The 23,459-nt window shown below is 49.8% G+C and overlaps 2 protein-coding genes across 2 annotated transcripts; one reads left to right on the top strand and one right to left on the bottom strand.

Moving 5' to 3' along the window:
* Window positions 1-3,572: 3,572 nt before the first annotated feature.
* On the top strand, window positions 3,573-9,562 carry TNNC1 (troponin C1, slow skeletal and cardiac type). The gene is made up of 6 exons (XM_082487860.1): window positions 3,573-3,689; window positions 6,932-6,962; window positions 7,299-7,445; window positions 8,392-8,506; window positions 8,614-8,750; window positions 9,388-9,562. Exons 1-6 carry the CDS (start codon window positions 3,666-3,668, stop codon window positions 9,417-9,419), a joined length of 486 nt encoding a protein of 161 aa, XP_082343986.1. The 5' UTR covers window positions 3,573-3,665; the 3' UTR covers window positions 9,420-9,562.
* A 6,403-nt stretch (window positions 9,563-15,965) lies between these two features.
* RPL29 (ribosomal protein L29) lies at window positions 15,966-18,631 on the bottom strand. The gene is made up of 4 exons (XM_082487953.1): window positions 18,558-18,631; window positions 18,310-18,354; window positions 17,468-17,532; window positions 15,966-16,165 (listed from the first exon to the last, which is right to left on the bottom strand). The coding sequence occupies exons 2-4, from the start codon at window positions 18,344-18,346 to the stop codon at window positions 16,052-16,054; spliced, it is 216 nt and encodes a 71-aa protein (XP_082344079.1). The 5' UTR covers window positions 18,347-18,354; window positions 18,558-18,631; the 3' UTR covers window positions 15,966-16,051.
* Window positions 18,632-23,459: the final 4,828 nt, after the last annotated feature.

Below are 23,459 nucleotides of genomic sequence, written 5' to 3'. Positions count from 1 at the left end.
ACTGTCCCACTGAGCACAGGGAAGTGTCTCAAATCTGTGCACACTGATGGGATCTTGTCATGATTTTGTAACAGAAGTGGAGAATCTTAAAGAATGGCGAGCAAATCCTCCTCGGCCTTCTCCCCATGGCCCTGAGTTGCCCCAAGGGGGAGACACACGAGGTTTGGGTAAAAAAAAACACCTTCCAGCAAAACAAAGGTGACCTCTCTCTGTCCTTGCATATACTGCCTAAGGGAGGATGCAATTAGCTCCAGTGTAGCGTCATTAATAATAGCAGAATTGCCAAACACCCTGGGTGCTCCTGTGGGTTTCAAAGTCACCTGGACGGAAAGCAATTCCATGGCAGAAGGGAGTGATGCTACAGGGGTAGCACCAGCGTCAGGCCGACACAACCGGGCCCAGGGCGGCAGATAAGCAAACACACCTCTGCAAATGCAGCTGGGTAAACCCATTTTAATTTTATTTTCACTGCAAAATGCTCTCCCTTGGACAGGATTTAGCCGAAGGATGATACCGTGTAAGGAGAAAACATGTAGCCCGGGAGGCTTGCGCTGTCCCAGTGTCGGCGGGAGCTGCTGCTGAGCTCAGCATCTTGATGAGATAATAAGTGGTTTCAGAGAGTAACTTTAATTAAGCTTCCTCTGAATGTCCCGTCTCCTTAATTAAATAACAATTTGCAGTGCTCGCATGCCTGTCGGTTTTGATAGGCACCCTTCTCCTCTTCCTAAAGCAGCTTCTGCCTGCAGGCACCGAGGTGGCACGTGGTGTGACAGCCCCGTCTTGGCTCCCGAAGAAGATGCATCTACAGGAGCGATGTGACTTGGGCAGGGGGGAAACAGGGGCTCGTTCAGCTAAAACCCTCTGAGGAGGATTTAGGTAGCAGTAAATTAAAGAGCTTCAGTGTTGGTGGGTTTGGCCCCGCCTGGGGCTGGCTGCCCTGTGCAGGGAAGGGGGACACTGGAGTATTTTGCTGTGGTTTGGAGACATGACAGACTGCACAAGGAGAGCTGCAAACACCCCTGACCTCAAATGAAGTTGCAACTTGGTTGGGCTTCTGCTTTTTATTTCCTTGTGTTTGACCTGAAGGTTGCCTCTGCTTGTTTTGCAGCGGGTTGCAGCTGCCTGGAAAGGAAAACCTGAACTGAGATTTTGGAGAAAAAAAAAGTGCAGTAAACCCTTCTGCTTGTCTCAGTACCTTGGATTGACTGACAAGTGCAACGGCACATTGGGATGCAGCTGAAGCCCGAGCTAAGGCGCCGTACCTAACCGCAGCTACAGCCGGTGTGCTGCCGAGCCGGCCACGCGCCGGGATTAAAGGCGCTTGTGCTGGCAGCCCTCCTCAGGCTATAGACAGCTGTGCTCCGTCTCTGCCATAGGTCTCGAGCGAGGAGGCAAGAGAAGCAGCAGAAGCGGATGGTTGTCCCTGGGACACCCCCGTGCCTGCCGCAACAGCCTCCCCCTGCGCTTTGCAATGCAGAGCCTCTGGGTTTTTCTATAAAACCCCAATTCCCAGTTCTTTTATAAGCAAAGCGCTCCGCAGAGCCAGGGGATGCTGGAAGCTTTGATTCCAAGCAGCAAGCAGGGAGGCAGGGGTTGGCGTGACCCCTGCGCCTCCCTCCCCGCGGGGAACATCACCTCCTGCTGCCAGATGGATTTCATCCTTCCCCTCTAGGCATGACTGTGTTTTGCAAGTCTCTGTTTTTGTCAGGCGTTTGCAGAAGTGCGGCTTTCCCATGTCAGTGGCCCAGATTTCCCCTGTCTAAGCAGACAGAGACCCTTCTTCCACATCCCAACCTGGATTTCATCCCAGCTCCTCTGGGAGCACAGCTGTGACCCTTTGAAGGCAACGTTAGAGCTCCCACTCCCGCCATGCATCGGCCCTAGATATATTCTGACACATCCCAGGGACTGTTTTCAGTGGGATGACTCAGAGCTGTCACCTCCCGGTACGGAGGGATGGGGCCAGGCGTGATTCCTTGCCTTCTGCCATGGTGCCTGGCAGTGCCCGGGGCCAGCATCTGCTGTCCCGCCAGCCCCGCAGGGAATCCCGAGGCAGGGGGGGAAAGCAGCATGGGGCTGGGGGTTCACCTCGGGGCAGCACTTCATTGGAGTACTCCATGGGGGTGTCCGGGAGAGTTCAGGTGATGGTTCAGTGGTGGTGGGCAGCAGGTCCCCCATCCCAGCCTGTGCCCTCCCCGAAGGAAATGCTCCAATGCCCTTTAACAAAATAACTACTCTTTGCGGCTTTTTCTGCCATTTCTATGTTCAAGGCAACCAAAATATTAATATGTTCCAATTCTGAAGACTAACATGCTTCAAAACTTAATTTCTTAAATGCAGGTTAATCTTTCAGGACTGCAGAACCTGGGAGGATGTGGTGTGGGACAGGGCGCTGCGCTCACCCGTGCCCTTGCTTCGTGCTGACACCACTGGTTAATGCCACTTTGGCTGGGGACAGCAGGTTTTTTGCATGCAACATGATTTCTATTAAGGGGAGAAGGAATTTTTTAGGACAGACGAAACTTAACAGCTACATGTTTGGAATTTTCAGTTTTGCTAACTAACACTGATATGAGCCAGTTGGAGGCGAGACTTTGTCACCCTGCGACACCGGAGCCATCCGTATCTCCTTTGGACACAAGAGGGAGTCCTGAATCACCAAAAAGAAAAGTTTTTGCTTTGGTTACTCTGCATTAAACCGCTTTTCCCTGCACTGAGGAAACGTTGGTCATCACTTGGAGGCCTTTGGTATGTTTTGCTCTCCACTGTGGTGGGATAAATCCACGGTAAATCCAGAAGCGTGGATTTTCTGCCTTTCCAGTGGGGACAGGTCAGCTCACTGGTTGGGTGAAGTGAGTCCCGCTTTCCCAAAGGACCAGAAATTATCCTCAAAATCAAGCACAGCTGACAACCCCCATCCCCTCCCCATTTTGCAGCCCCAGCTAAACGCAGAAAACAGAGGCAAAGCTCCATCTGCCTCCATGCTTCTCTCCACTACGGCATTGGGACCACACATTCCCCCCAGCCTCGGTGCCTGCACGCACACGGCATCAGCTCCTCCGAGGGCATCAGCCCTGGCCACATGTCCCCCAGCAGCACGTCCCCCCTATGGGCTTGGGGACAGCCAGCAGAGGGGACAGGGGGGCCCCCACACCTCCTGTTCCCACTGCCCCCAGGGGACATTTGCTGCTGGATGGGGATATTTTGGGAGGCATGCCTTTCCCGTATTACCCAATTTAATTAGGCACGGTATAACCTTTCTAATGCAGCTTCCAGGGGGGCAACACACGGGAGGCTGAGGTGACATGGTGGCATGCGCCCAGTCAGGACAGCCAAATACCGCCATATATCAGCAAGGGTCCTGCCGAAACCCGTCTGAAAGGGCTTGCTCCTTCCCATATCAAAGTCACGAGGAAATCTCCAGCTGCCCCAAAGTGGGGCTGGGGCTGGCTCCGGACGTGCCAGCCCTGGGCTCGGCAGTGTCCCCATCCCAAGGCACGCAGGCGAGGCATTCCTGCAGGGACGGGGATGGGCATGCGGGGCTGCTGGTGGGCTGGTCACATCCCCCGGGGCGGGCAGCCCCCTATATCAGCCAGGCTCGCGGGGGCAGCGGCGGCAGAGCGTGACCGTGACGTCCCCCGGCCCCTCGCCCACCCTCTCCAGCCATGGATGACATTTATAAGGCAGCGGTGAGTGCCTCCCTTTGGGGCTGTGGTTTTGGGGGGGTCTAAAGGGTTTTGGGAGATTTTATAGTAGATTCCCCAAAGCTGTGACAGAGTTAATTCAATGGAGAAATGCGAGAAATAATTATAGGGTGGCAACTTTTAGGCAACATCATCATCCGGGACACAAACGTTTCCCACTGATGGCTCTGAAGGTTTCACACTTCCCTTGTAAGTGTGAAACCCTCAACTGTGCTGCTAAACTATTTACAACTACTCCCCTGGTTCCCCGCTGGAAGGCAGGGAGATGGCCCGTAGGTGAAGTTATAAGTCTCAATAAAATCTTGAAAGCCTAAGAGGTGGCTGCTGGTTTTAGCCCAGGCAAAGCAGAGCAGCATTTCCCATGAAATGAACATTACTTGTATGGGTTAAACCTCACCTTCTTCTTTCTGGTGCTTTATAATTCTGCCATTGCTACATTTCCCCCTTCCTTAGCTGAACAGTTTGCTGGGAGATTTTAAAAAAAAAGCAACCCTCGGCTTTTGTAAGTTATTTCCAAACATCCTCCTTTGCTTTGCCACTCCTGATATCTGCCCTGCAGAAATGCAGAATGTGAGCTATGCTCTCAGGGAACGCAGAGCATCCTAACAGCTATTTTAACTTACACAGCTGCACGCTGCACTCACCGGGTAAACCCAAACTATTTGGTCTGTAATAAGAACACTGCATTATTTTGTAACGTAGACAGACAGTGATGTGCAGGTGGAAGAAGGTTGAAAATAGATTCGGGATTGTGTGGATCGCTACCGTGTCCCTTCCGTAAGTGGAGCTAAAATAACAGCTTTTTGATGATTTATTTGTTTAAATATATAGTTGATCAGGTTTGATGTTAACCAAGGGTACAAAAAATACATGGTACAAGTCCTATTTTAATTCCAAGATTTTTAGAGAAGAAGAGAGTGCCGGATACATAATTGAAGAAAAACCCAAAATGTTCACACCTCTCCTGTCCTTTGGTTAGCCCTGAACCTTGTGAAATGGAACCACTCTAGTGATTCCGACAGTGTGAAAAGGCTCAGGAAAGGTTGTACAGTATATCACTGAGTCCCTCTACCAACACCTCAAAAAAGGAGAAAAATGTGACCTGTAAAATCAAAGAAAGTCCAGGCCTCTCCAATTAAGCTTTTTAATTAAATATGTTCTCTGCAACTGAAGGCACAGCTCCTCTCCTTATTGTTTAGGGTCCTCATGGCCGTAATTAGGGAGAAAGGCTGAAGCGCTTTGCAAGTCGGCGATGCCCACAGCCGAAAGGGTCTGGCCATCTGCTGGGGCAGCGCTGTCACAGCATGGGCGGAGAGCCCCAAATGAAAGGGTTCCCCATTCGCAGGCTTCAGCCTCTCTCCAAATCTCTACCCCAGAAATGGGCAAAAATATACAGGTGATGGTCATCCCTAGCTGAAGCCTGTGGGCTTTAGCGGAGTTGGACCACGGAGCAATTTAGCTGAGAGAAAGGAACTACAGCAATAGAGAACGACCCAAAAAATTCCTACCTCGGATACCAAAAACTTCCCTCAAACATAGAACCCTTGACCAGGGAAATGGGCTGTGCAAAAGACCCGATGGGTTCCCATAAGGATTTTGCTGGTGGTTTCAAGGTGGGGCCACGCTGGTAAACGTGGGGCTCGAGTCCTGGGCATTACCTGCCAGCACCGTTACAAGGCAAAACAAGTCTAAGCCAGGCACAGCTGAGAGAAACGGCTTTTTCATGGATTTATTGCCCAAGATTTTAACCATAAGAAAACACTTAGCTGGAAAAAAAAATTCAAGAACGTCAACTTCCCCTGCCTGACTTCAAATGGAAACATGGGATGAAGAAGAGAGCAGATAAAAGCAAAATACAGCGGATTTGGCGTTACCACAGCCGCCACAGCGCTGTGAGCTCAGTGCTTGCCTTCCCACAGCGCAGCTGGGAAACCTGTCCCTACATTGATGGGGAGGGAAAAAAGGAATAAAGCCGCGAACAGCACCTGTGTCCAGAGGGCATTATAATCAGCTCAAGAGACATCTCTGTAATAAAAATGTCACTCTATAGTTATAATGCATTTAATTTACATGCAGCATAGCCCCACATCTAACATTTCAGTAGTCAAGGAAGCTTCAAAAGTGAGTATTTTTTTTATTTGCTGCATGCTGATGGCATATACTATTAGTATTATATTTATGCCAAATTCCCTACGTGCAGCCAGAGGACCCAATGGATTTTCATCTTGCCCACTCATGCCTAGATAAGGGTGTGCAAGCACAAAGCTATTTTGGGAACATTTTTAGGCTCTGTTCAGCAGCACTAAGAACAGTGCCAGGGACAAGTGTCCAGATAAAGGGCTGCAAGGATAAATACCAAAGCCTGGGAACAATCGGGGAGCTCATCTTTATCTCCAGCACCTCTCTCACCCAGGCTTATAAATAGCCAATGCACCAAGAGGGTCAGGTTACCCGAGTGGCAGGATGGTGGCCATGGACATCGGCAGTGGGAGCGTTGCGGCTCCCCTCACTCTGCCCAAACAATAGCCGCGAAGGGCCGGCAGCTGCCCGCCTGCCTTCAGCAGCGCCGGGGCCACAGCGGCCTCGGGTGTCCTCCTGCAATGGCAATCCTCCCGCTGTCCTTATCACTTTCTGACTTGAAAGTCTTCACCTCCTGGAGCATGGGGTGTGGGATAAGGCTCTCTGCCTGCTTCGCGTAGGCTCCGTCCCGCTAAGAAAAAGCTCTTTCTGTGCCTCTCGCTGCAAGCAGGAAGGATAGATTAGATATTAGGAAGAAATTTTTCACTGTGAGGGTGGTGAGGCACAGGAACAGGTTGCCCAGAGAGGTTGTTGAGGCCCCATCCCTGGAGGTGTTCAAGGCCGGGCTGGACGGGGCTTTGAGCAACCTGATCTAGTGGGAGGTGTCCCTGCCTATGGCAGGGCGGTTGGAACTTCAAGGTCCCTTCCAACCTAAACCATTCTATGATTCTATGATTTCCAGCTGGCTTTTGCAAAACCACTCCTCTTCGTGGCAAAAGCATCAGCCTTCCCTCAAAGACAGGGTGCCACAGCACTACACAAAGTGTGGTGTCAGAACCTCACTGGTCGTATATCCTGTAGTCCATGAGGGTGACTGTTGTAAGGCTCGGCTGACCTTTGCAAAGGCTGTTTGAACAAATAACATTACCTTTTAACCATTAGTGATGCCGAGGAAGAAAAATGACTTGGTCTCTGTGTTTTCCTTACAGGTTGAGCAGCTGACAGAAGAGCAAAAAAATGGTAGGTGCATCTTTAACCTGACACTGCAGACTAAGGACAAGCTCCCCAGTCCGCAGCTCAGCCTGCCTCAGCAATTGCACCCCAGAAAATGGGGTGCAATTTGGCCCAGTCTGGCCAAAACAGGGATAACCCAGGGATTTTGATCTACCAGTATTTGGAGAAAGGCAGTTTCTGTGTGTGTGCCTGGGTGTCCCCCCCACGCCATGCCTGGGCAGGGCTGGGGCGCACAGGCAGGGAAGGCTGTGCCTGGGATGAGCCCTCTGCCCCAGGGCTGCCCACCTGCAGGGTCGAGGCATGGGGCGAGACCCCCACATCTCCTCTCCCCTCTCTCCCCAGAGTTCAAGGCTGCCTTCGACATCTTTGTGCTGGGGGCAGAGGATGGCTGCATCAGCACCAAGGAGCTGGGGAAGGTGATGCGGATGCTGGGACAGAACCCCACCCCTGAGGAGCTGCAGGAGATGATAGACGAGGTGGATGAGGATGGTGAGAGATTTGGGTTTCTGCCACTCGCCCAAGCACCACAGGCATGGGGGAAATGGGGCAGGTTGGGAACGCTCAGCATCTGCGCAGTGCTGGCGGGATCCATGCTGGGGACAGCCACAGCCTGCAAGGAGCAACCTGCAGCGCTGTGATTTTGAAGGACACTAAACGCCCACCAAACTTCAGCCCGGTTCCTTTACAAAATTTCCAGGCAAAGAGAAACTACAAATATTACTATTCCTATAATGATCAGACTGCTTGAACTGATTTTGGGGGTTACTCTGAAATTACACAGATCCATTTAAAAACCAAAATATAGGCTGAATGCAGCAACTGCCATTTCAGGAGTGCCACAATTACAGGATTCTGTCATTGGGAAAGTCTTTCCTGATGTGTACATGCACACACACACACACACACACAAATAACTGCCAATATTGATTAAACCAGCCTTCCAGCGATCACACATAACAAAATCCACTGTGTGCAAGTTGAGCTGAGATACCGTAGTAAGTAACTGGAAAATAAAATAAAAAATAGTTAAAAATCAGTCAAAAAAGGAAAATAACTATGTCACTGAAAACAACAGTACTGTATTGCTGGTGCAAAACCACACTGCATGAATACCTGCCTTCTGGAGCTTTTATGATTAATACCTAGATGAGATGGACAGGTATCCATATTCCATAGCAGGATTTTCCATTCACCAGTGCTTCCAGTAGGACTTTCGCTTCATTTTTTCTTGGCAAAATGACTGCAGAAAGTAAAAATTCGGTGATGAAGTTCATCCATGGCCTCAGTCACTTACAACAGCATCCTGAAAGCTGCCTCTTGCTGCAGGGCTGCTCTCCTCAGTTTTGCTCCTTGGTGTCTAAAGGCAAGTTTGATCTCTCGGCATTGCCTGTCCACCCACCGTAGTGCTTTCTGATGGTGTTTATTCTGCCTGCAGGCAGCGGCACTGTAGACTTTGATGAGTTCCTTGTTATGATGGTCCGGTGTATGAAAGACGACAGCAAAGGAAAAACTGAAGAGGAACTCTCGGATCTCTTCAGGATGTTTGATAAGTAAGGGCAGTGACGCAGCACGGTGGGGTGGCGGGAGCAGTGCAGCCACCTCAGCTCCCCCTCCCCAGCACGTTGGTACACTTCTGAGATCTCCCATCCCTGCACAGAAATGCCGATGGCTACATCGACCTCGAGGAGCTGAAAATCATGCTGCAGGCGACAGGAGAGACCATCACCGAGGACGACATAGAAGAACTGATGAAAGACGGAGATAAAAACAATGATGGCAGGATTGACTATGACGGTAGGAGTCTTTCTTGCGTGCAGTTTGGTTGTGGGCCCTTGAGTATCCCCCAGGGCAGCTCCTGTGGTCTTGGTTGCCTTCAGGGACAGCTCTGAGCTTGTGCAGGCAGCGCTGGGCAATATGTCTGATCACAGCTGGTGTTTGCACAGGGATGGGGGGGTTTCTTATCCTTGTGAAAGGGTGGCAAGTGCCTGCGGCTGCCTTAACTCTCTGCACACTGAGAGTGCCAGCCTGTGCTGAAGCAAACCTGCTTTTCACCAGAGACATGTCTGTCCCCTCCTGCCCCTAAACAAAAGCAGCACCTCCAAAGGGCTGTATATTTGAATGCAATGCTGCCAAAATGACCCCCAGACCATTTCCAAGCTGAGCTGGTGGCCATGTCCCTCCCTGGGTGCTCATATCCAGTGTTTCGGCGGCAGCCAAGGCTGACGCAGGGCTCTGGTGACATTTCCAGTGGGAGTCACGAGAACTCCTTGCCGTGGCCAGAGGAGCTGTAGCCATCCCCCCTCAGCCTCTCACACATTGGGAGGTTGGAAAAGGAGACAGGGCTGGGGAAACCTGCCAAGAGGGCACTTGGCAGCTGCGAGGGCACTTGGGTCCCACCTCACACCCCTTATCTATGTCTTCCCCTTGGCAGAGTTCCTGGAGTTTATGAAGGGAGTTGAATAAATCTGAGGCCAGATGACAGCCCAAATCTCCTAAACCCCTCCAGCTCCACACCTCATCTCCTTGGCTAAGTCCCCTGGCTACCGGCATGAAGACTGAGCGCTGAGAAGGGTGGCCGCTGGGAAAATAAAACGCGTTAATACTGAGTGCCTCAGATGGTTGTTCCTTGGAGGTTTAGTGAGAGCTTCACCCCAGTCACATACTCATGACTAATGGGGCTGCTCCTCAGGGCCACGCTGAGCGCCTGCGAGTCGTGTCTGGGAAGGTGACACCACAATCGGAGCTTTAAGTCTCCAAGGAGGTATTTTGCTGCTGTCTCAGTGGCAAAGCCGTGGGTGCTTGGTGGGGAGCTGCTGTGTTGCACCTCCTCATGCCTGGCACGGTGAGTGGTTTCAGGAGTCGGCACTGATGCCTGCTGGTTTAACTGGAGCACCAGCAGCATTTTAGCAACAAAATGTGAATTAACAACCACTTATGCCATCACTGAAATCCCTGGGTGAGGGACAGTCCCTCTCTTCCCTGCTCTCACCCTGGCTGTCCCGAAGGGACACCCCTTCCTCCTCCTTGCCATTCTGACGGCCACGCTGCGACACATGCAGAAAGACCACCTGTATTTTCTTTGGAAACATGAATAAAAGCCATTCCTAAGCCGGACTGGGTGCCTCCTTCCCACCTCGCCCAGCCTAGCAGGAAGCAGGCAATGGCAGCCCCTCAGCACCTCACAGTCCTCCAGGAGCCTTAGGTGGGAACCTCACCGCAAGAACTGAAACAACCAATTTTCCCTCAGAAATCACGTCCATTTGGGCCACAAGGGCCCTGAGCAAGGCATGACCCCGCTTTGGGTCTCAACTCCCAGGCTCGGGGTGACAGCAGGGCCGAGGAAGAGGAGCTGTGCTGTCCCGGAGGGCCCCAGGTGCCATCTTCTCCCGTCCCAAGGAAGCGCAGCATTCCTGCGGCATTAGCAGCTCCCCCTGCACATAGCTGCCTCCTCCCATCGAATTACAGCCCCAGCACAGCTCACGCATTGCGCTCGTGTTGCTAAAATCAAACGTTTACCCAAGCAAAATAAACATTGGCAGGGCAAGGCACAAGACTGTGTCAGTGCAAACCCTGGGCGAGCATGCCACCATCCCCATGCCCACTGCATTGTCCTTCTGCCTTTCCTCCTCAAATCAGTCTCCCTCCACCCCCGTGGAAGTAACACCCTGAGCAGCTGTATTTGGCATGACACATGCTCTCATCTGTAGCTATAATGACATACTACAATTCAGACCAAATGGGCTTGAAGTGAAAACAGGCCTGAGAGATGTTGTCAGATGTTTGGAAGGACACTGCTGTGTCTTTCCTCTGGACAACAAGCACCAAGCAGGGCTTGTAACATCAGAGAAACCAAGGAAATGAAGCCTTGTCAGCTAGAGCAGCTGTTTTTCCTTAAAACCTGGGATATTTTGGGAACACCCCTAACACAAACTCTGGAAGACACACTGAAAGGGGTCCCAAGCCCTCAATGCCACAGTTCCTGCTGATTCAGCAGAATTGCAGGTGCACCAGAAGCTAACAGACAGAAAAATGTGTTGGGTCGAACAACCCTGTGCCAGCAAAAGCTCCTGTGTTGTTACTGTCTTCTGTCTCGTTACTGTCTTCTGTCTCCAATGAATCCGTAGCCTAGAGATCTAAAAGAATAATTTTTTCACCTCCCCAGTGTAGCAGCAGAAGTCATTTCCCACTGAGACCCGCTTCTGAGGACACAGCTGAAATGTTTTACCCCAGGCCTGGAGACCTCCACATAGGTGTCAATACCCGGGCTTTGGCCACAAGCAAAGGTGATACCAGCTCTCCCCACAGCCATGGGCAACCCACACTCTCACATCACATCTCAGCAGGCATCACCGACAGCTCCATTATCTTCCTGTCCCAACCAGATCCCAACACTGAATAAGGACATCTCCAAGATACTCACCACTGCTTACTGATAGGCTTTGGCTCCCTAAAGAGCAAAGATGAGAAAAAAGTAAGGAACTTTCCCAGCTTAACCTCCTCCCTTCAGCCAACTTGGTGGCTTGGGGGAAGGCCTGGAAGAGTCCCTCTGACCCCAGGGAAAATGATGGCTGCAAAGAGCCACGTGTCTCAGCTCTCCCCCCTTGGTTCAATGGCACAGGCAGCAGCAAGTCACAGCCTCACTGTCTACCCACTCTTCTGAGAGCAAAACAGGGAAGGTGGTGGCTGGAGAGGGAGCAACAAGGTCTCGTAGCAACTGAAACTTGCCCCTAGAAAAGCTGACACACTGGCGACTATTTGGGCTTTTTTAGTCTTTAGACCTGAGGTGCCAGCAGGTCAGCACGCTCTGCATGAAGTCACAAAAACTGTTGCGAGACCAATTTGTCTTACCAGGCTGCCAGTCCTCCAGGAGCAAGACAGCAAATGCCACGGGGTGGGGTGCTGTGGGTGGATTTCACTGTTGGCAAACATGGGAACAACTGCATTAGGAATGGAACGCAACATGACAGGCCAGCGAGTGGATCAGACGGCTGAAAAAACAGTAATGACTACAGGATCAACCTGGTTGAAGCCTCCACAGAGGGGATGTGCCTTGAGATGTGCTACTGGTGAATAAAAACCACCCAGAGGACTCCACGTTATCTATGCAACTCCAAACAAATTCGCAGTTTTCCCTGCACGTCTAGCGAAGCTTTGGTACCAGAAGCCTTTAAGAAGTGTAACACAGGTCCACAAGCACTACTTGAAAAAATTACAATAATATTTATAATAATAATTTAAAAAAAAAGTCATTGAAACATCCATAATTTTTTTTTTTTTTTAATCTGGCAAAGATCCACTTACCGCTCCCTAAACCAGTCCCCAGATCTGTGTGCTCTGAAACCCCCAGCCAAGACAGAAGCTGTACTGGCAGGTGACAGCAGCCCATACCACCGGACGCAGCCACAGTTCTTAGGCCATTTGCTCCACTTGCTTTCACCGGCAGTAGATTTAATTCCTGCCCTGGTTTGCAGCTTTTCCAGCATATTCGAGGCCTCTCTTCAGCCCTCAGTAAAACTTTGCTGTGTGAACTGACTGCAGGAAGACCTGAGGACACTTGGTACTCATCCCCCTAATAAAACCTCTGCAGCTCGCCTGCTGTCATCTGTCTGCCACCAGGGCAGCAGTAGTACAATGTGAGCAAAGATATGCCAAATAAACAGTATTTCACCGTGCCAAAGCCCTGTTGCATAGGAACACCTGCAACAGCCTTGAAACTTGGGCAACGCAGAACTCAATCTGTTCACCGCTTTTTGCTTTAGTACGCTACTGGAAAGCGGTAAAGGGGGATGGAGCAACACACATCCAGCCCTACTTTTCATTTTCACATCAACACCCCCAGTAAACACTCTGCCTCATCAGAGTGCTTCCCAGTGCTTTGATTTCTCCTCCCAGTTCTGTGCTCTTGGCTTTCAGTGCGACTGCTCACCTTTGCCAAATGAGCTGATTCGGTATTCGGTTACATGCCCTTTGCTCCCTATCTTTTTTTTTTTTTTTAAATCAAAGGAGCCAAACTGGAACTTAATACAGAGACCTCTTAATTGCAAAGGGGAGAAATCATCTGCAGCGAGTATGACATACAGCAGCAGCAAGCACAAAACATATAACCTAATGTACAGCAGTAGCTGAGCGGAGACGCTCTCAAGCTCACCGGCTTCCTGTGGGATACCAGGGACTTAATTGTAAGAGTTTTGAAGTTTTTAAATGTCAAAGATGACAGAGCTCTGCATAATGGGAATAGTTTAAAGGGGCAACAGCTGCCAGTTCCATCTCCTGGGCTCTGTGTACGTAATCCTCCCAAAAAGGATCTTCAACCTCACTTGACCAACAGAAATCAAGACACAGAACTTAAATGATTTCACAAGGCAAGCGAAAGAGAAGGAAGACCCACCACAAAGCCATGTCAGCACACACTTCCCTCCTCAGTTTCCTCTTCTGGGCTGGGGCAACCTCTACCACAAGGAGGCAAGTTGCGGACTGAGCTGTCACAGGGTTAGAAAACGCAATAGGTGATCAACCAATGTCCAGGCAGCGTCCTGCGGGTCCACCATGTGTGCAGAGAGCAGATAACAACAAACCTGACACCGAGCTGCTGTGGAAGCTCACAAAATTCCTGTCTCTTGCTACACAATGATGCCTGGATTAAGGTTACGTTCCACCGTGCTGCATTTTGTCACGCAGCCGCTATTTTGGTCAGAAAGTCAGCAAGCCCTTATTTGGGAAGCTGTCCCACTGAAGGGCAGCATGAAGGGCAGCGAGATGAAGCGGCTGCTTCTGAAGGCAGGCCTGGGGGAGCTGCCTGGAGCCACAGGAAGCCCAAATCTTCCTCTCTGCTTCTCATTAACATGCCAACAACCTTTTCTCAGCCTGACCCTTGCCTCCCTCTCTCTCTTCCTTCAAACTGCATCCTGGGGGTTAGCTACTCTCACAACACAAGCACGCTGGGGAAGACACCAAGAGAGTTTAGAGATGAAATCCCCTTTCTTGGATAGAAAATCCTTAGTGCTAGAGATTTCAAATGCAGAACCTAAAACAGGTTGGAGATCTGCAAACATACAGGTGAAGGTGCAGCAATACAAAATCCCCTGTTCAGAGGCTTTTTGTTTCGTTCTTCTTGTTACAACACACATCTGCACCAAACTGACCTTCACTTAGGCAGCTGGACCAGCCACTCCGTCTCCTCCAACACCAGCAGCAACCCAAGGGGACATCTCCTCACACCAGGTCTCTCTGCCAGCCCCAACAAGGGCTGCAGGGGGACACTGGGCAGCTGTGGGCCAGTGGCTGAGGCTGCCAGATGTGCACGCTAACCTGCACCACAGCTGTGCAACCTTGCCTTTGTAGATGAATTCGCTGGAGCAGAGAAGGCACCAGCCACACAGCTGACCTCTGAGACCTCCACACAAGCACTGGGGTACCACTGAGGCCAGTGGGATTGAAGTGCCACGGATCTGTCTGTGGGTGACCTATCACTTGCAAAAAAACCCAAAACTCCCCAGGCAGGATTACCACCAGGAACCTCTCCCCTGTGGACCTCCTGCCTTTCCTGAGGGCAGCAGGGTCCAGACCTTTTTGTTTTGACTATTTAGCAGACTCTAGCTGGTGGTATGAATGCTGTGACTGTACACTCTCTCCAGCCCAGCACGCTGCTTTCGCACAGCAATTTTGGCTGACAAACATCAACCTCCATGACAGTCCAAGAGATGTGCAAAGCAGGAATTACACAGCTGGGAGTTGCAGACTTTAAAAAGTCCTCAACTCCTGAGTTTTAAATTAGTAAATCTCTTTGTATTGTTTGGTTTAGGGCTAGGTGGTACTTTTAATCAGTCAAAAACAAATAAAAAGTGGGAATTGGGAAAAGACATGTGAATTCAAGCTGTAAAAAATTCAAAATATTTACCTTGTTTCAAAATAATATTGCATTTTGGTAATTGGCTAAACTATTTTAAAAAATAACCTATTAGTTGGATGTTTCAGTTGAAATTTTTTTTTTTTTTAAATCAGTATGCGTTTTGCTGCTATACTGCAAAGTCAGAAGATACTTAGAAACTTCCAGCCCTTGTGTCGATTCGTGGAGTTACACCACCGCGTGGACAAGCGTTGGAACTGCAATTTGAAGAACAGTTCCTTGCATTTTAACAGGTGGCTCATTTCAGTAATAAAAAAAGCACTTCTCGAAACAGCTTTGCTGGCTGGTGGGACCTGGAAAGCAAAGTCCTCTCCTGATCTACAGAAGGACGGCAGTAAAAAATAACCCTCTCACAACACTTCTTGGGCTTTTGAATGTTACTCCCCTGATCTCACCAGTCAGAACATTTCATCAGGTAGGTACTTTTTTTTTTGTTACTGGAATGAAAGATCTCCACTAAAATGCACTAACTGTGAAAAATATGGATATTTTATATAGTCCTATAACCTTACACATTCCCATGGTAGCTCCATTAACACTTCAATACTTTCAAGTATTTCAGAACACAATACACACCATTTCTAACACCAATTACTATGATCTCTAACACCATAGCTAACACTCAGTGCCCTCCCATTTTTCAGGATTTCCATAGCTGTAACTACCTTACCTGGACAGCAAAGCAGCAGACACATAACAGCCCTTGGAAATCTCACCTTGCTGTAACAGCACTAGGAACTATCATAAAAATTACAGTATGTGAGAACCCCGAACATGTGTGCACCAATATAAAAAATAATTTTACCTGTATTGAATACTGTCACTTCAGAGTCCAGGCAACACTAGCTTCAATTTATCAGAAAAGAAACAAGTTGTTTCTTGTTCAAATTTTCACAACTTAAAAACAGACATTGAACTACTAAATGCTTATGATCTTTACAAACAATTACAGTAGAACAGCACTGAGGATGGAGCAGCTGTTTTACTTTGTGTGTGTGGAGGCTGACACTATTAACACAAAACCTCCCTGCAGCTCCAGCTGGCATTGAAAATACAACTCAAACAAGACTTTTGGAGGGTTCTCCTCAAATTCAGATGGTGAAGACTTTGTTAAATCTAATTTTATTTTTACAAAAATGGTGTAACACACATGCTAATAGGAAAACGGGTTCTTTTGTCTTAAACCACGTCAGTCCTTTTTCTGCTGAGCAGCCTGCTTGGCATTGTTGGCCTGCATCTTCTTCAGCCCCTTTTTGTTGTGTTTCTTCGCAAACCTCATGTTCCTCAGAAACTTGGGATCAACCTATAAAAATAAGGAAAAAAATAAGCCATGTTGGAGAAGGGACATATGTAAAACCATATATATCTCCAGATTGTTCCAACTATTCCCAAATGCTGGCTATGATTAATTCCGAAGTTTTTTCTCATTTATTACAACAAAATTATTGTAGCCATCCGTAACCATCCTTTAACTAGCTCTTTTCCTTAATTTCCATAAACAAACAAACAAATCAATGCAAAACCCCAGCAATAAACATACAGAAATAATAGGACAAGTTGAGTAAAGCTGTAAACAAGACAAATTTAACTTCCATGCCACAATACATTCCGGGTCTGAAGTACCACAAACCAACCTCGGCAGGTGAACACATCCACATGTAATCCTTGGGCAAAGACCAATGGCATTTCCTTAGGCCTTTCCTTTTTACATTAAAGTAAAGAAGTGACAGCACTGAAAAGAGTTGTTCCCCAGTTTTTGACAGCTAAATGGCTGGCTAACGCATCCTGTCATGACTAGGATCAATTTTCAGAACTATCAGCTACTGTCCACTGAGAAACGTTTACTATTTTACTGTAAATGGCATTTTAACTGGCACATATGAGTATTGGGATTTCATCATCTTAACTCATGTGCACTCGGTGCAATGAGACAAACTCAGAGACTGCTGGACTATCTGCGGGAGGGGGCAGAACTGAACTGTCACTGAGGTACGCAGAAGACAAGCTTTTATGTCACTACCAAAAAGCTGATAATCACAACTCCAAAGCAAACAGAATCACAACCCTCCCAAAAGGCAAAATGTCCTGCTTTTACTTTCAAGCGTGAAAAAAAGACCCTGATATATCACTTGTCTAACCTCAGAAAAAGCAAAATGCTGTCATTTTCCTATGTACTGTCCAGAAATGCCAATACTTCTCATCTTCCGAGTCAAATTCTCTGGATTAGTACAGATGGTAAAATAATATTAAAGAGTACAGAGAAGTAGGAGACACAGCAGTAGTCAAAGGGAGAAGAGCTATCCAACTGACACGTGTTTGTTTCACTGGAAGCAGCAGCTAGTGACACCCACCTGAGCAAGACAGAGACAAAATTGGCTAGTAACTAAAAAGGCAGTTTTATAGATATGCACGCATGTTAGAAATATCACAGCTGCACATAAGGTAAGCAAAAGATAAAACAGAATGCCACAGTGGTTCTGACCATCTGAAGCATAAGCCCCTGTCTGTAAAAAATACGTCAGTCAAAATAATACAAATACCCAATTTTTTTCACAGTTAAGCCTCAATGGCTTAAGGCCCTGGGAATATCAATAGAAATACTCACCCCTTTGAGAGATTCGTATCTATGGGACCTGGGTTTCTTGATGCCATTTCTGTGCCACTTACGGGCTACGTGGAAAATCAGAAAACAATTTAAATTACCATTTCTGCCATTATTACACAGCTGTATTAACCTTCCTTTAAGTCCAGCTGACCTATCAGAATGATGTGAAATAGAGAATTTTCTAACCTTTCCTATTCAAGCTAAATGCAAATTAAGAAAGCATCTCCATTCTCATACCTCTGCACGCTGTTCTCTTGGCACCATATGAGTTTCTAATCCAAGAACTTCAGTCTCGTTGTTAACTAATAATATACCAATGGTGACACCACCAGCACAATAAAAGGCCTCGATCACCAAGTTCAAACAGGTGTGTTTAACGTTAAAGGGCACCATCCTTCACTGTGCAGGACCACACAGAATCTACCCGTGAACTCCGCTAACTTACAGCACTAATGAACTGTGATCATCTTTGAATGGCAAAGTGTAACAGGCTGAATGCCATTCAGTAACACGCTTAGTTCAAACATATGAAAGTTGTTTTTTTTCTGGTTACATATTCTTTTTGTACTGAGCCCAAAGAAATCATGACTCTTGCAGAGCTCTCTCTTCATTAAACACACCATCCCAACTCTGCGTACCAACACCTCCTTTACTCCTCAGCTTATACCGCTGCAAGAAAAAGAGGACGATGGGGCTGCCATAACCGAAGGGGCCAAAGCAGCCGGTTAAACCCCTCTGCGGGGCGCAGCTCCGGGCCGCCCCCCCCCCTCGCCTGACCCCGCACCCCCAGGCCGCCCAGCCCCCCACCGGCCCCGCGGCGCAGCACGCCGAGCCCCGCTTACACTGGTTGTGCGTGGTGTGGTTCTTGGACTTGGCCATGGCTGCACCTGCGGGAGAAGGAGACACCCCCCCCAATCAGGGAGGGCTGGCGACGGTGACGGTACGGACCCCGAGCCCCCGGCCTCCCGCCCCGCCGCGGGCCCAGGCCCAGGCCCGGCCTCACCCCCCCCTCCAACCCGGTAGGGCCGGGTCGGGCTCAGGCCCGGCCCGGGGGGGCGGATGGAACCGGATAGCGCGGAGCGACACTCACCACTACCTCCGCCACCGCCGCCGGGCCGGAAGAGAAGGCCGCGCCGCAGGGGCTGCTGGGAAACGCCGCCGACGGACCGGAAACCCGCGCGGCTCCGGTGCGCCACAGGCGCCGCCAGCTGAAAGGTTCCGTCCCGCCGCCTTCCCCCTCCCCCCTCTCCGCACCGTCCGTCTGCGCCGCCCCCTCCACCGCCCCCCTCCGCCGGCCGCCGCCTCCGCTCCCTACCGCCACAACCGGGCCCCGGCGACGTGGCGGACCCCTGTCCCTTAGCGACACTGTCCCCCCACCAATATGTCCTCCCCTGGGCCCAGCGCGTCCGCGGTAAAGAGGCGGCACAGGGGGATTTGGTGCTGTGTCTGACTGCGCCGGGCCACGCTGGCCGGCGAGTTTCAAGCCTCACTCCTGCAAAATGCGCAGACCGAGACTTAGATACTTGAGTATCCGAAAAACACTAAAGCAATGACTAAGATGGGCAAATGAAGTGGATTCGCAAAAGCACCAGCCAAGCCCACACGCTCAGGCCGTTTTCCTTCGACGGCAGCAGGCCCGGGCCGTGCGGGCAGGGGCAGCCCGGCCGGAGGGGAGCGAGTCCGGCTGCCAGCAGCTGAGGGCCGGGGTTAAGTCTCACGGCAGCTCCTGCTACCTCAGCTGTGGGAAGACGTGCGGTGCAGCAGGCAGGGAGCCCTGGCGTTGGCTGCGCCGCTGCCGACGGCGGCCATGGAGTGGTTCATGGCTGTGGACTGAGGCGTCTCCTGTGGGGAAGGGTGAAAGGTGAAAGGGGAACCAAAGGCCAAGCTCGCCCAAGGCCGCTGGGGTCTGTCTGTGTGTGAACTGCAGTGTTGTTGTCTGGGCCCGCTGTACTTTAAACCGGGAACCTTTGAAAAATGAGGCCCAGGCCTTTCTGCGTCGCGGGAGCATGGAAAAATACTACCATCTTTTTATGGGATCGCCTTTATTTTAAGATAAGAAGCACAAGTGACTTGCCTAAAATAACCGGGATTGGAAAAAAGTAGCCCAGAGACAAAAGCCCCTGGACCAGTACAGAGGAGAGAGGACATTTTTTTTCAGTGACTGACTGCTTGTAGAGCGTTTAGCTACTCTGCCTCAAGTTTGGATACCTGTGAACAAACTCATCCTATCACAAAAATGGGGAAAAATAAATTATCCTTGATAGATGGGTAATGCTGATTAAACTGAAATGAAAATAGGCAAGGGAAAGAAAGCTAATACAATTTAATTTCAGTATTTCTCTTATTTCCAGCAAGACCCAAGTTGCAAAATGTATTTGGCTTATTATTTTTTTTTTTTTCATTTTGGGCATCTGTTATTAGCAAATAGTGTAAAAATAGATGAAAATAACAATATTATTTTACTGTCATTTTTCAGCTGGAATATGAGGTTCTCCATGAAATCTTCCTTGATACACAAACTTCTGACTTAAGCTCTGTTTTTTTAAATTTTTTCCCACTGTAGTGCGCTGTGGCCTTTAAATATTCGGACATTGCCATGGCCAGCTCATCACAGCCAACAGCAGAAAGAAAGCCTGACTTCCTGATAAGCTGAGAGCTGAGCTTAGTGGAAGATAAAATTAAATCACCTCTGCTGCACTGCAGAAGGCAGAAAGAAACATGCTGCCAGGTCCCCTTACCTTGGCCATTGGGTTATGAAAACTCTTGATCTCTTTCACTCATTTCTGAGCCTTCCTTCACAGGAAGAAACAGAAGGGTTTATTTTATGGTTTCAGCTATCTTTTTCAAGTTCTTCCAGTATCCCGCTGCAGTTATTGCTGTCGGAGCTCCCTGGGAGTCTTACACAGCGGCTGCTGGGGCCACGTGAGCCAAGCAGTCTGAGAGGTGGAGATTAGAGAAGCTGTGCTTAATGCCCAGGTGATACACAAGGCCTGTAGTGCATTCAGTTTACAGGGCTGAGTGTAATATATTCAGGGTAGTTTATAAACCACTGCAAACCAATATAGAATATCAGGTAAAAAGGGTGATCCAAGGCGGGATCAAGACCTGTGTACACCACCGGCTGATCAAGACCCCTTGAATTTCTCCGGTGCTCTGATGAGCTGTGATGTCTCTAATTATGGTGTTACCAAGAACCATTGGCCAGTTCGAAACCTTCAATCATACTTTTAGTGATTACAGACTTAATTAGTGCATGTTAGCCCAAGTGTCATCTATTAAAGGAGCTGTGCTCATTAAATAGGATGGTAATTACTCCAGCTGCAAAACAATTATGGAAAAATCATAGGTTAAAATAAAAATCTCACAGTGCTTCTGACAACTGTGTTATCTCAGTCAATGTCCCGGCATCACACACATTTATGCTGATGGATCTCTGATAGGTTTGTCACGGCTTTCATGCTGATGCCACATTCCAGCAGGCTCCCCTGATCTTGCCTCCTCCCTCCCTGTGAGCTGACACTTGGACTTGGGGTGATGAATTACTGTGACTCCCCCTTTTAGTAATGTCAGTGACTCGGAGAAGCTCTGTGCCCAGGCCAAGCACTCCGTGGGTGTAAATCACTAATTTCTGAGGAACCACTGTGATCCACCCCAAAAAGGATATGGGGAGGGTTTTGTTGACATCCGATGCAATACTTTGGAGGTGTTCTGCTATTATATATTCTGATACATAGATTTAAGGAAGATGTTACCCGTGAGAAACTTCTTCCAACATGTCTTGGGGCTCAGGCAGCTGCCACAGCCCATGCTGAAAGGTGACCAAAGCACAGGGTACCAGGGACACCTCCCTTCGGCACTGCTTGGTCACGGGACAGCCATGGCTGGGGACCATTGCTCCAATGCATTTCTTCTGAGGACGACTTCGGGAAGCCACTTGGGAGGTCTTTCTCAGCAGCTGGGAGCACGAGTGGCCTGCTGCCGTCCCCCTTGGACCGGGAAACAGCTGTGAGACCCCACACTCCTCCTCACTCTATCTCTGCTCACCCAGCTTGGCACCAGCTCTGCCAAGGCGCCCGGCCGGGTGTGCTGTTGTACCCGCAGTTACAGTAACTGCCTCGATTTGGTTATACCAAAAACCACCTTCTTGTTAAGTGAGAAATTAAGGCTGCCTTCACCTCTGCACAGCGCTTTCTGAAGCAGGAGTGTTTGCAGGGCTGTCGGTTATCCAGCGCGGTGCCGACGCCACAGCTGAGCCAGGCTGAGATTTACAAGAGAGGCTCGACCTGCCGTTGAGGTGGGTCATTTCCCAAAATACTGGGGAATTTCCTGCCCATTTTTGCGGGAGGGGAAAAAAAGAGGCAGAACCGTGTCCATGTAGGATTCTGGACACAGTGTGACAGCGCAACTCGCCAGTGCCCCAGTGCGCAGACTGACAGGGAGAGCACAGCAATGCCTTTCGCTGTCCCAGCTGGCTCACGAAGAGGTGCCCACCCCAGGGCAGTTCAGGCACTTGCCACCCATCACCCTTCCCGCCTCGCTCTCCGCAGGCACCACTGAAGCGGAGCTGCAGTGTGCAGGGTTGCACCCACATCAGGGAGAGCATCTTGCGCGGTATGGGAACCTTTGTCACCCTCCTTTCCCCCAGTGAGCAGAGGCAGGGTTGAGCCACCTGGCAGGTCCCCATGTTGGTGGGATGCGGTGGATTTTGGGCAGTTTTAGGGTTGTTCCCAGCTTGTGGACAAACAGGGCTTGACTGTGCTGTAAGCCTAAGCTAGCAATGCTGGAGGAGAGCAGGGACGATGGACAGTCCCCAAGGACAAATGGCTAATAGACCTCTGGAGAAGCCACCAGAGAAGCAGGGACACTAGGCCATGGAGGCACTAGAGGGAGCCTGAGCATAACAGATCCCACTCTGGGCTCAAAGTGGGAGCACTGGTCCCCATCGGGGAGAAGGAACATCTCCAGGGAATAACAGCAAGACACACTGCAGTTTCCCCCTTGACCTGGTATCCTGCCTGGCTGTGGCTTTTTTTGCCCTGACATCTGTTATAATTTTCTTAAAGACCTGAAGAAATACTGTTTTACTTATAGAAAATGTCAGTCTGCCAGGGGAGAGACAGCTGGTTTTGTGCACTTGCAATAGGAGGTGAGAAAAACCAGTGGCAACCAGTGGCAATAGACAGACTGGAGAGTTCAAGACAGTGGGAGTTCTTGCAAGGCAAAGGGGAGCAGAAGTGCTGATCCACAGCTGCAGGTGGGCATCAGCGCTACTGGAGAACAAACGCTTTGCACTGAGGTTTAGCCACAGTGGGGAGAGGGATGTGTTTGTTCCAAGTACATCTGCAAAGTGCATCTTCTTTTACAGTGTTTGCACTGGGCCAAAAGTTGCTTTCAACACAGGTAATGAAGCTCAGCACAGCAGAAGTCAGAGGAGCGACCATAACAGAGGGGTGAGCAAGGACCGCGAACGAAAGGAAGAACAAGTTAGAGCAGCTCCAGCACTCCTGGCTGCCCTTGGAGGTTTTCATTCCCCCCCAGAGACCATCCCTCAGATCAGCCCAGACCCTCTGCATATCCTCCACGAGCACGTTCCTGTAAGCAGGTTGCCACCATGAAGGCAGCAGGAGAAATCAGGCAGCAGCCTGCAATGCAGCCCTGACCTTTCTCTCCAGGCCTGCCACCTCCTCCCACTCTCCCCAGAGCTGGCACTACTAACAACTGGTTTCCTCTTGTTATTTTTCCACCTCCGCTCCTTCCTCCAGAGGGGAGGCCGTGCTGGTGGCCCACGTACTGGTGACTCATAGGCTGGGACCCGCGAGGAGCCAGCTAAGCCTGGCCAAACTTAGTAACATCTCATTTTCCATTGCCTACATCCTGGATGCTTCTTCTGGCTGGGTTCACCACTGGAGACCTTCTCCAGCTACCTGCAGGATCGGGGAGGGCCCTTCAGTTGTGTTGCCTTTAAGTTTTGGCGGTGCAGGAGCCGGGCTGA

This window comes from Vanellus vanellus (genome assembly GCF_965231255.1).
Source record: "Vanellus vanellus genome assembly, chromosome: 9".
Classification (NCBI taxonomy): Eukaryota; Metazoa; Chordata; class Aves; order Charadriiformes; family Charadriidae; genus Vanellus; species Vanellus vanellus.
The sequence above is the reverse complement of the archived record's forward strand: the minus strand, read 5'-3'. Positions and strand labels throughout refer to the sequence as shown.

Excerpts from the sequence above, each read along its gene's own strand:
- RPL29 (XM_082487953.1), bottom strand. The coding sequence starts at position 18,346 with ATGGCCAAGTCCAAGAACCACACCACGCACAACCAGT. Across the intron at positions 17,533-18,309 it reads CCACACCACGCACAACCAGT|CCCGTAAGTGGCACAGAAAT; the intron begins GTAAGCGGGGCT and ends TTTTCCACGTAG. Across the intron at positions 16,166-17,467 it reads GATACGAATCTCTCAAAGGG|GTTGATCCCAAGTTTCTGAG; the intron begins GTGAGTATTTCT and ends TTATTTTTATAG.
- TNNC1 (XM_082487860.1), top strand. The coding sequence starts at position 3,666 with ATGGATGACATTTATAAGGCAGCG. Across the intron at positions 6,963-7,298 it reads GACAGAAGAGCAAAAAAATG|AGTTCAAGGCTGCCTTCGAC; the intron begins GTAGGTGCATCT and ends CTCTCTCCCCAG. Across the intron at positions 8,751-9,387 it reads TGGCAGGATTGACTATGACG|AGTTCCTGGAGTTTATGAAG; the intron begins GTAGGAGTCTTT and ends TCCCCTTGGCAG.